General features: G+C 37.5%; 1 protein-coding gene across 2 annotated transcripts; it reads left to right on the top strand.

The window, feature by feature from the left end:
* The first annotated feature begins 1,808 nt into the window (after window positions 1-1,808).
* On the top strand, window positions 1,809-12,440 carry LOC127867779 (metabotropic glutamate receptor-like protein J). 2 transcript variants are annotated; one of them, XM_052409210.1, is made up of 8 exons: window positions 1,809-1,973; window positions 4,685-4,889; window positions 5,380-5,515; window positions 6,131-6,238; window positions 6,563-6,685; window positions 9,457-9,804; window positions 10,223-10,408; window positions 10,834-12,440. In XM_052409210.1, the coding sequence occupies exons 2-8, from the start codon at window positions 4,765-4,767 to the stop codon at window positions 11,830-11,832; spliced, it is 2,025 nt and encodes a 674-aa protein (XP_052265170.1). In that variant the 5' UTR covers window positions 1,809-1,973; window positions 4,685-4,764; the 3' UTR covers window positions 11,833-12,440. The 2 variants fall into 2 exon arrangements, with proteins under 2 accessions (XP_052265170.1, XP_052265172.1); XM_052409212.1 differs by lacking the exon at window positions 1,809-1,973 and adding an exon at window positions 4,239-4,368.
* Window positions 12,441-12,583: the final 143 nt, after the last annotated feature.

The raw sequence follows: 12,583 nt of genomic DNA, 5'->3' as shown, positions 1-12,583 counted from the left end.
GCTACTCGACCGTACACGATCACTTTCCGATTACTATTCGACCATACACGAGCTCTGCACCCGATCCGCTCGACCTCTACCCGAGTTATTTTAGATCGCTTTGTACGACTGTAGTACGACCATCGATCTGGTCGTGTGAAGATCTGGTGGCGATTGAGCTAAGTTCCACTTGGTCGAGCTGAGATCGTATAGGGCTCGCGTATAGGTCGAGATGATCGAGCGGAAATCGGAAAGATGGTTGAGTGGACGTCGTGAAATAGTCGTGTGGGGTCGTGTGTTACCGACAAGAGGTCGAGAAGAAGTCGTGTATACCCTTTTTAGTCGAGCTTGGTCGGGTTTGGTCGGGAAATTTCGGTGATCGGGATGATCGGGATGATCGAGTTGATCGGATCGGCGATGGGAACCCACCTTTACGCCGCATTGGAAAATCAAGTTGCCCCAATTATTTGAGAGCATGGAAGGAAAACTCTGCGCGGAGAATGGTCGCGATGGCCGAATAGGAAAATCCCGTTCAGTCGATAAAAATCTGCTATCGGTTAAAACACACTTCTATGCATGATTACGCTGTCAAATACCGGGCCCCTATCCTCTCTCACCAAAACAATGGAAGTCAATCAAGTGAAAACGAAAGAGAAAGCGAGGCGGAATGCGTAGAACAATGCTGCCCGTATACTATTACATGATATTAGTAGTTGCTTCATTGAACCACTGTGTTCTCTTTCAAATGTGTTTTCGCTCATTTTCGCTGTCATTGTTTACTTATTGTGGATTTATATGGATTATTTCTATTCAGGAGACATTTACGTTAGTTAGTGAACATATTTTTGTTCAAATGCTTCAAACAACATTTCTTCAGTTTTCTAGTTTTAGGTCTCAAAGTTAGATTATGTGGTAAGTCAATCAAAATTGTGGTTAAATATTTTGTGAAATTCAAAACATTCGAATTCGTAAACAAGCATTCTGCTATTGCTGTAATGGATAATTATCGAAACGTGCATATCGTTTGCAAGGCGCGCATGTGAGATCAAAGAATGAGCGGCAATTTAGACATAAGCAATTAAATAATACCGCGAAACAATTTACTACAATTAAATGTGACATACAAAATAGGCGTGAAGCGTTGCGTCCAAATTATAAGAATGGCTAAAGGTTAATATTTTATGTACACTTCTGTATTGAAAAAAAATCTATTAACGTTCTCTTTTCATCAATGAATATGTATATATATTTTGTTCTGATTAAGTGAATAACGTTAAAATCATGGAACATATGGTTTTTTGAACGAAACTCCAAGTGTCTATTTTCATATAAAAATAAAGGAACATGTCATATTATTGTACCATATATTTTATTCTATATTTCATTAAAATAAATATAATTTTATATTAATTATATATGTACAAAATAATATTGCCGCTTTATGAAAAAAAAAATGTTAGCATTTAAGATAGAACTTATGAATGTTTTTCCATGTAGATTTAAGAAACAACTAACGTAGTGAATAATCGATCATGTATTTTAATTGCAGACCCGTAATACATTTAACGCATAGTAGGTGACTACCCACCATTCAATCACGGGTGGGTATATTGTGGTCAACATATGTTAACAATAACAACGATCAGCGCCATCGCTTAAATGATGTAATAAACTATTGGATTGAAATTGACATTTTATTGCTTTACATTTTAAAAATAAATCGCTAGAAGTGCGGTTTGTTTTTTCTACGTTTTGAAAAGCAATAATATCGGGAATGTCATATTGCAAAGAAACATTTGAAATAATTGTTACATTTTTTTTTACACCCGGACATTGCATTAAGTCGGTGTTTTTTTAATAAAATCCTAACGAATTTGGAATTTAACAAATATATGACAGCCCATGAATGATGGCGCTTGATATCGAAGTTTAGGTCGAATAACAAGGATTCTGTTACATTCTGTTCATGGATATATGAAATGGCAATCCAGTCAGTAAGTAAATGTTTATTCTACCAACCATGCATTTTATGTAATGATAATAATATGATAATCAATTAATGGATAATTATTGTTACAAAAACTACTACTACTACTACAACTGCTACTACTACTACTACTACTACTACTACTACTACTACTACTACTACTACTACTACTACTACTACTACTACTACTACTACTACTACTACTACTACTACTACTACTACTACTACTACTACTACTACTACTACTACTACTACTACTACTACTACTACTACTACTACTACTACTACTACTACTACTACTACTACTACTACTACTACTACTACTACTACTACTACTACTACTACTACTACTACTACTACTACTACTACTACTACTACTACTACTACTACTACTACTACTACTACTACTACTACTACTACTTCTACTACTGCTACTACTTCTACTACTACTACTACTACTACTACTACTACTACTACTACTACTACTACTACTACTACTACTACTACTACTACTACTACTACTACTACTACTACAAGTACTACTAGTACTACTAATACTACTATTACTACTTCTACTTAAATATGAGTAGGGTTGATAATTATTCTTATACTGGTGGTGGTGGTGGTGGTGTTGGTGGTAGTGGTAGTGATGGCGTGGCAGTAGGGAAGTCTATAAAGCAACAATATTAGTGTTTGCAATTTACTTACTATATTAACTACTTTGTAAATCATTGTCTATATTCACATTAACATATTTTCACCGCAGTATGTTTTGTTTCTTTAACCCCACGTGTAAAGTCACACTATTATCTTCTAAGAGCAATCATTAATTATAGAATAACATTCCATTAACCGGCGCGAATGCCCGAGGGCTAAAAGTACCCCCCTGTTGTAAAGGTGTTTACCGTGACATTGGTCAACATAAGACCCCAAAATATGCAACCATTCTTAATGCCATCCACTTTAATGTTACGCTATTATCCAACAAGACTCAAATTATAACCACGTTATGTATTTTCTTTCCACATCTTCGTTCAAAAATATTCCTTCAAAAACACAGCTGTACAGCTCTGTGCAATTCTTTGATTTTCATATAGAGGGGAAATTTACGGTTGGGATTTAAAACAAAACATTGTATATTGGCACCATATATGGGTCTCACAGAAAAAGATGTAGTAAGGTCCAAACCATGGTTTTCCTATATATGTGCAATACTGTCATAAACGTATGGTATTGTCTTGAATTGGCCTGTATGTACGTGTTTGTTTATAATGCGCTGATATCATGTGACTACTTCGTTCGTTAGATATTCGGACTTCCAATATTATTTTTAATTTAGATGAAGCAAGTGATTTTCTTTCTCTCTACAGCTTTGTATTGCGTTATTTAATAAATCTGCGTTATTTAGGGATCTGTTAAAATAGTCGGCGAGAAAACGTATGTTTTTTTTTATAAATTCGTTTAAGCTTTTTCAGACATGCAGATGTTAAACAATTTTCTTATGCGTGTTCTTAATAAGAACTTCGTGAAATTAATGAGAACAAAGCATCAGCAAAGGCTTTTTTTCGAATATATAAACATCGTTTGAGAAATAAGAAACTAGATCATTACATCCCAAGATTCAAACATTTTACACAAAGCCATTCTCGAAATATATTAATATGGTATGGGGTCTTACTTATCTTTCACAATGGCTGTGTTGCATGAATTGTAATTGTTTCACCATAGACACAAAACAATCTTAATGTTTTTTTCATATCACCATCTTGGTTCCAGCAAAATAATCACATATTTAACCGATCCTAGACGAGACCAGACACTATTACTTGAACGCTGTTCCCGCCTTCGGCTCGACAGAGTCATGACTGGTTCCTATCATATCTCTTATCAAATCCTTGCCGTAATGAAAAACAACGAAATGATGAATAAATCATTTTCATGCTTTAATTATATTGTCTTATCCCCTTATTCAATTTTAACTGCAAACATCATCATATACAAAGTCCAAATATATAAACGATTTCATGGATTTTCGTTTAAAAAATGTTACAAACTTTTAAAATGTGAAGACAGAGTTTTACACACACATACTATCTTTATTTTTGTCACGTTACATGATAATAACATACATGACATAGTACGGGACCTCGCTATAGGTTGTGGGACTGTTGTCTATCACATGTCATTCGATATACATAGCTGAAAGCATGTTTTTAATATCATAGACAGATGCGTATTTATCTACTATAATTAGAATTAATCTTTGTCAAAAGTTTGGTCCCGGGGACAGTTGTACATTACATTTTAAGAGGTTCTCATTACGTCTTTGCATCAAACAGATTTGAGTTTCAGTGCAGCAAATTTAAAGAAATGTTTCTATTTATAACAGGAAGATTGCCACGGTAATTCTATTGGAATGTATAACATAGTAATAATATGTGTCTCGTTCTGTAAAAACTGGGCTTAATTTTATGTACAAAAGTGTGTTCCAAGATAATCCTGTGAAGTTCGTACACGAACATCAAGAACGCCACTGTCCACTCTTACGAAAATTTTCGTTTAAAGGAAGTCTCTTCGAAAATCCAGTGTAAGCAGGAAATGTCGTATCTTTATAGCCAGTGAGGACTGCACAGGCTAATCTGAGACGACGCTTTAAGCACAGGTATAAAGCCAGGTTTTCCAGAGCGATGCTTATATTGGGCATATACCTTTATCTAGGTAAGTAAATTCATGAAGAAAATACCGCCACTGAAGTCCTATCTAAGGGAGACAACCGCACATAGGGCAGGTCACTCGTGATGGAGAGCCCTGACATCCCGCGCCCGGGGCTGGGCACGTTCGTGGTCGCATGCGTCTTCTCCACCCTGGGGATGATGACGTCACTGAGCTTCTTCATCTTCTATGTCTACCACCGGAACAACAGGTACAGAGAATCGTTTGTGCTTTTAAGAGCGTCTATGTTATTAAAGCTTTGTTTTGATACATTGTTCGATTAAAAAATGTTCATTTGTTGAACATATTTGAAGGTTTCTTTTACTTATTGATGATAATATGACAATGCAATATAAGTTCAAATTTAATTACACGTAATATCACTTTATGATGAATAGTTGCAAATTGAATATCAGTTTGATCAAAAAGTATAAGAGCTATCTATAATTTTGATTTTTCTTTTCTAATACACGAACTTGCCCTTACAACAAGACACGTAAATCTTTGTTTTCTTTAGTTACATTGAATAACCACGCCCCTCCCTTTTCATTCTGACGGTATTCGTATTTCTATTATATTTCTATCACATTACAATGTACAATAATTTTGCTGTTTGCGCCTTAATGTACACATTTCTTCTATCTGTAAAGTATGTTCTAGTTTTTACCACATTTATTCCAACGACTGCACGACTATTCCAGAATCGTGAAAATGACGTGTCCAAGTATGAACATCGTCACGTGCCTGGGCGCCATGTCCCTCTGTGTCGCTTGCTTCCTGCACGGACTTGATTTCCTGTTACAAGATCCCGTGGACCGGCTTCATGCGCTATGCCAGGTGACGTCACGTGCACGGAAATATTTATAGATGATACTCCAGTAAATCCAAATCACATATGGTTACATTACATAACGGCCAATTTTCAGTTTTACCTGTCTTTCCTTGAGTTCTCACTCTATAAGCCGGATAGAAATTTATAAACGAATTAAATAAATTGCGATGATATAGATGTATTGCATCTAATAAGAAAATACATCTTGCTAACTGTAGACGCCTGCAGAGAAAGTGATTCGAAAGTGAAATGACAACAAATAGTTCATTAATTATTTATGTCTCCAATCAAATGAAACAAACTGTTGCAAAATCACGCAGGCCGAACGAAATATTAAAGGCTGTTATTGCTTAATTGCCAATAATCCATAATAGAAAACCGCTCTTTTCGAAAAGACACTGCTTTCAAACGTAAAACACTGAAATACGAAATGTTTTACTGGAATGTAACCTTATGTCTGTTGGAGGTGCGGATTATGTCTCTTTAATCATCAGGAATATTTTATTTTAGTCAATAACATTCTTTGCACTTCAAATGTGGTATAAAAGAGACTATTCTTCAAACGTTTGCAGTAAAATATGAATTCTGCAAACTCCAATATCACCAACTCTTTCGTGCAGGTTCGTGTGTGGCTTATAGTGCACGCGGTGACCCTGGTGTTCGGGCCTGTGGCCAGTAAGGCATGGAGGGTGTACCAGATATTCACGTATGGTTTCGGAAAACGACTGGTAAGGCGCGTATTTAATCCATCGGATTGTTTTAAAATTTAACCTCTTGTTTCTACATATTGTATTTTCTGGCCAATCTACCGAGTGCGTATTAAAAAAGACATCTGGCGATAATTCGTGTTTTTCTGCCAATAATTTACGCAATGCTATGGTGTAACTCTATAATAAAATCAAGTAAAAAGTATTTAACAGTGTGAACGTCATCAGCCAACTCGATACACGATACGTCTGGTTGGCCAATTATGTCGTTGACACGTGTTACTTAAAAGTCACGAGAGGCACGTGGTTGTCACATGATAGTAAACCATTGTCACGTGATTTCAGGTCATACGAGACGGACGCCTGTTCCTGGTGCTGCTAGCGCTCTTGGTGGTGGACGCGGTTTTGATGGCGCTCTGGCAGACCATAGATCCGGTGAAGTTGCAGCTCACCGACATCACTGTCACGGTACTGGTTTAGAGTTTTCATAATGGCAAACAGTTACAGTAATATACAATTATGATTATAAAATGTTGCTGTATTATAAGTTAACGATTATGTACGATTACGGTTGGCATCTCACTGCATTCTCCTTTGCCGTTTGGTGTGTGTTTGTCTGTTTAGTTTTGAAAATCACTGCATTGTAAGTTTTTGCGTGTTGAGCCAAATAATTTGAGTGTTGAATATATTATTACTGTCATTTGTGTGTTGAAAATGTTAATACTGTCATTTGCCTGTTGAATATCATAATTATTTTTTTTTCAATTACGTGTTGCATATCATTGTATTTTGCATTGATTCTCAGTGTATTGTCATTGTGCGATTTGAATATAAATTACTCCGGTAAAGCATCATGGTAAAGTTTTGCATTGCATGGCATTGTAAATTTTGCTTTACATTATCTATGAGAGCCTGTCATTTTTCTATGTTGCATATCCTATTGTATTAGTATACTGTCATTCTTCTCATTTGGGATTTAAATTTCCGTTTTGCATATCATTGGCTGTAATTCTATTGTTATATTGAATTTGTTGGGATTGTCATGGCCGTTTTGCATATCGTTGATCGTCTTAATATCGTTATTTTGAAAATCCGATTTTAATAGCATTGCTCTTATGCACCTCCGCGGATGCCATTCCCGTGTTATTTTAAATTCGTTGAAAGTGGCTTTGTCGTTTTGCATCAAATGTTATTGTTATTTTGACTGAATGGGTCAAGTTCCCCACGGGTACTACTTAGCCGTACCCCGGGTACTTTGAAGTATACTTCACCGTACACCGATTTTCAAATGATACTTTTGGGGCATAATTTTTTCTTACCCAACATTTTGGGTACGAAAATATTATGCCCCCAAAACATTGAGTACGAAAAACAATTTGGGTACGAAATTCAAATTGGGTACGAAAAACAATTTGGGTACGAACAAATAATGCCAAAAAAAATTGGGTACGAAAAAAAATTTGGGTTGGAAAAACAATTTGGGTACGAATTTTTTTGGGGAACGATAAAACATTTGGGTGTGAAAAAAAAATGGGAATTTTTTCTGGTTACGAACAAAAAAATTGGTACGAAAAATAATTTGGGTACGAACAAAACTTTGGGTACGAACAAAAACTGGGTTTTTTATTAGGAAAGATGGAGTACCTGTAAGTATACCGGGGTACCCAAAAGTGTCATTTAAAAATCGGTATACGGTGAAGTATACTTCAAAGTACCAGGGGTACGGCGAAGTAGTACCCTAGGGGAACTTGACCCATGTATTCGCACGCTGACATTGTTGCATAGCCATTTGCGTTTTGATTGTTTATGCATCGTATTATAGTATATATACATGTTATAGTAAAGGCAGTTATCGATTACTAGTTTTTTATCCCCCGCCAGAGGCGGAGGGATATTGTTTTGGCGTTGTCCGTCCGTCCGTCCGGCACTTTTGTGTCCGGAGCCATATTTTGGAAGTGCTTTGGCGGATTTCATTGAAACTTCGTATGAGTATATATATACATGTATGCATAAGAGGATGATGCACGCCAAATGGCATTGTACACCATCTGTTAAAAACAGAGTTATGGCCCTTTGTATCTTGAAAAAATGCTTTGTACTATAGGCACTTTTGTGTCCGGATCCATATCTTGGAAGTGCTTTGGCTGATTTCATTGAAACTTCGTATGAGTATATATATGCATAAGAGGATGATGCACGCCAAATGGGATTGTACACCATTTGTTAAAAACAGAGTTATGGCCCTTTGTATATTGAAAAAAATGCTTTTTTACTATAGGCACTTTTGTGTCCGGAGCCATATCTTGGAAGTGCTTCGGCGGATTTCATTGAAACTTGGTATGAGTATATATATGCATAAGAGGATGATGCACGCCAAATGGCATTGTATGTCATCTGTTAACAAGAGAGTTATGGCCCTTTGTATCTTGAAAAAATGCTTTTTACTATAGGCACTTTTGTGTCCGGAGCCATATCTTGGAAGTGCTTTGGCGGATTTCATTGAAACTTGGTATGAGTATATATCCCCCGCCAGAGGCGGATTGATATTGTTTTGGCGTTGTCCGGCTGTCCGTCCGTCCGTCACGTTTGTGTCCGGAGCCATATCTTGGAAGTGCTTTGGCGTATTTCATTGAAACTTCGTATGAGTATATATATGCATAAGAAGATGATTCAAGCCAAATGACATTGTACACCAACTGTTGAAACCGGAGCCAAATCTTGGAAGTGCTTTGGCGGATTTAATTGAAACTTGGTATGAGTATATATCCCCCGTCAGAGGCCAGAGGCGGAGGGATATTGTTTTGGCGTTGACCGGCTGTCCGTCCGTCCGTCACTTTTGTGTCCGGAGCCATATCTTGGAAGTGCTTTGGCGGATTTCATTGAAACTTGGTATGAGTATATATATGGATAAGAGGATGATGCACGCCAAATGGCATTGTACACCATCTGTAAATAACGGAGTTATGGCCCTTGGTATCTTGAAAAAATGCTTTTTACTATAAGGTTATAGCATCTCCATTAACCCATTAAGCCCTAGCGTCGTATAAATGCGTCCAATTTATCTCCGTCCGTCCATCTGTCAGTATGTTCATCCGTCCGATTTGCACCCATCCTCAAACAAAGCATATGTTGCGGGGGATATCAATTCTACGAATTTGCTTGTTTATATTGGGATGTATTAAAATAGAATATACTGTTTGTTATGAATTACGCACATACAAACCTGTTTTGGTTTGCAGGTTATATTAGAACATAACACCAACGATACACAGAAGCCTAAAACTACTTCCGTTCCAGAATGCGCATGCTCAAAATACGCAATATGGATCAGTCTGCACGTACTGTGGAAAATGTGCATCATCGCTGCTTGTCTATATTTTGCGTGGAAAACTAAACACGTGTCTGTGCCAGGTTTGAATGAGTCGAAAAATATCGTGGCAGCAATATTTGTCTGTCTGATAGTGACGTCATGCGCAGCGATGATGCGCCTAGGACTACATGACGCACCGAACGCCGTCAGCATCGTTACTGCAATAGTTTTAGCAGCATATGCAGCGTTTGTGCAACTGATCTTGTTCCTTCCAAAGGTAAATGCGGAAAGAGCCAACTACACAAATAAAATAAGTTATATTTTAAATATCTCCACTTTTAACACAAGGTTAAAAAAAAACAACATAATATTAATTTGTACATTCAATAAAAGGTAAATACACGCAATAGTTATAAATAAGTGAATACAAGGGAACACTTTACAGAATTTCATTTCATAAAATGTTTAAGCAAACAACGATCTTCTTAAATGAATTGTGGTACTAATTTAACGAGAATCGTATTTACTTTTCAGCGTGACAATCTTTCGGTAGACTGTAAAAATCGTGAACTGAATATTTTACTACTTATATAACATTGCGATGTTTAAGTGAACCCATTCCTCCCTCAATAAAAAATAATGTAAGAAGACGTACTAAATTGTGTGTCTTTCATATTTGATGTTTTATTATACAGGTAAACTACTGGTGGAAGACGCCCAACGACGTGTCGACGAGGATTTCGACGTCCTCTCTGAAGGAGATTGCGAGCGCGGTCATACCTCAAGTCGGCGTCGGCGATTACAACGGCAATATTTGCCCCGACGACGGTATTGCAGAGATTGTGGAAGAAAACAAGATTCTTAGGGAGTCCATTGCAGAGGTCAGTATTCAAAATGCTCCCTACATAAAAAATAATCACAAATTGTATCTAAGTGAAATTTTCAGATAAACTTGTCTTTGTCCACTTCGGCGTTTTCTGCTTTAAAAAGGCAAAAATTATCAATGCTTGCAATATTGTTTTAAACATTTTTGCAAAATTATGTCCGCACGACTTAAAGAATGTTATAAAAAAATTGTATTCCCCCACAAGCTTTGCAAATATTAGTTCATATAATTAGACCCATTCGGTGGAATATGAGCTATTTGTTTTGGGATGTCGCAGAATCCACGTCCATACAGTTCAAACCAATTTCATGGAGAACAATAATTTTAAATGAACTTGTATAATTAAGTTAAGAAAACTGCGCATAAATCATGCCATTATCAGTATTACCATAGCATCCTTTCTTTCGGTTTTTATTACAGAAGGAAGGACTGATATCGGCGCTTCAGAGTCATCTAGACATCGCCAAGGTGCATTTGTCCAAGTTGCCGACCGAGGCGGAGTTCGCGAAAAACGCTGACGACGCCAGCGACACGTCGTCGGGAACGCATGAGAACCCGGATGGAGACTACGACGTTCTCCGGACTCCCCGACTCGCCGAAAGGCATGAGGTCAGAGATATTTGCAAGCTTAGAACGGACAATGATAAACTGGCGGAAACTGGTGAAGAGATATTCTGTCAAACTGACGTTCAACCTCCGACGCGCTCGTCAAGTATGCTGAGCGTCAGCAGTAAGCGAAGTTTTGTCGCCGAGTTTACAGACATCAGAACGTCTCTAAGTGCAGAATTGGACAGTGCTCAATGCATACATAATAACTTAAAGAACTCCTTTTCGTTGAATATGGGAGGGACACTCAATGAAACAGAGTGGTTATACGAGACAAATTCCAACACTGACAGTGTAGCGGACTCCATAGTGCAGTCGTTCAACCTGGGTGGCAACAGAGACGTGATGTCGTACCTAAAGTCGCATTTGCCCCACGAAAACAGCGTCATCAAAGTACGGCGGTCCCGCCGACCTAGCACGTCTTCGTCGGTCATGTCTGTGCAGTCGAACGGTAGCGTAAATAATAATAAGCATCCAGAGGACATTTTGACCGAAATTCCGGGAATACAACGTGACTCCGCCACACCGACATCTCAACAGCACGCCGACATCTTGAGATACTATTCGTACCGCCACATGAACGACGGTTTTCAGCAGTTCAGGACCTTCCGAATTAATCAAGAATCCAGACGACCGAGTTTCAAATCCCACTTCAAAAAGCCCACCAAAATTGAGCAGGAGCAGACGACTATGACGTCACATTTTCCTGGGTATCACGTTGATCGTTCGGCCATATATGCCGTGTCGAACGTAATACGTAAGCCGCCGCGAACTTTCCAGGCTAACGAACTGCAGACAGATTCATTTGTGTGAGTCAGTGAGTTATCCTGTGTGATTTATTGTGATATATATTGTTTTATTATGTGTGACATCCCATTATGTTGGGTGATACCCTGTGTGATACAGTGCTGAATCCTATGGGAATCAGTGTTTTTCTTAATTTATTCCGTGTGACCCTGCCCGATATCCTGTAAAACCGCGTGTTATATTCTGTGTTAAATGCATTATAAGATATGGTCTTATATCAAAATGTCGTTGTAAAAACGGTGTTATTTAACGTGTTGTCGTTATCACGTCAATAAGCGGAAACCATGGCCGATGGACGTATTTGTATCCAGACTAATATTTAACCCTTTACCACTTAGATACCTATTTTGACGCATTTGTATTCCCTAAAAAAGTTAAATTTAATAAAAGACCTTTCTTACTAGATTCAAGTTTTAAAGGCTTCATTTCCAACTCTTAGATACTGATGAGCAGCAAACAGCATAAAACCTGACCAGACTGCGAGTTACTATGATATTTGCACATAGCCATTTTCACTTTGCTTCTGAGTGGGAAAAGGGTTAAACTACGAGTCAATTGCTTTATTTCTACTTGACTTGTAAATGTATTCCGTGAAACTGAAAAATACAATTATCCGGGTGCATACCTTGGATATTTTTCCGATATTTTGATTGTTGATCTTTACTCTCGAGACGGTGGTTTTTGTTACCAGTATTGATAACTTGATATGTCTGTTTTTACTCTTTTATCAACTAAATATGATAAACTTAAATATTGT

Source organism: Dreissena polymorpha, chromosome 2 (genome assembly GCF_020536995.1).
Source record: "Dreissena polymorpha isolate Duluth1 chromosome 2, UMN_Dpol_1.0, whole genome shotgun sequence".
In the NCBI taxonomy this organism is placed as follows: domain Eukaryota; kingdom Metazoa; phylum Mollusca; class Bivalvia; order Myida; family Dreissenidae; genus Dreissena; species Dreissena polymorpha.
The sequence above is the reverse complement of the archived record's forward strand: the minus strand, read 5'-3'. Positions and strand labels throughout refer to the sequence as shown.

Bases quoted from the DNA above. Each gene is read 5' to 3' on its own strand.
- LOC127867779 (XM_052409210.1), top strand. From the start codon at position 4,765: ATGGAGAGCCCTGACATCCCGCGCCCGGGGCTGGGCACGTTCGTGGTC. The intron at 6,239-6,562 runs GTAAGGCGCGTA...ACGTGATTTCAG, and splicing joins ATGGTTTCGGAAAACGACTG to GTCATACGAGACGGACGCCT. The intron at 6,686-9,456 runs GTACTGGTTTAG...TTTGGTTTGCAG, and splicing joins TCACCGACATCACTGTCACG to GTTATATTAGAACATAACAC.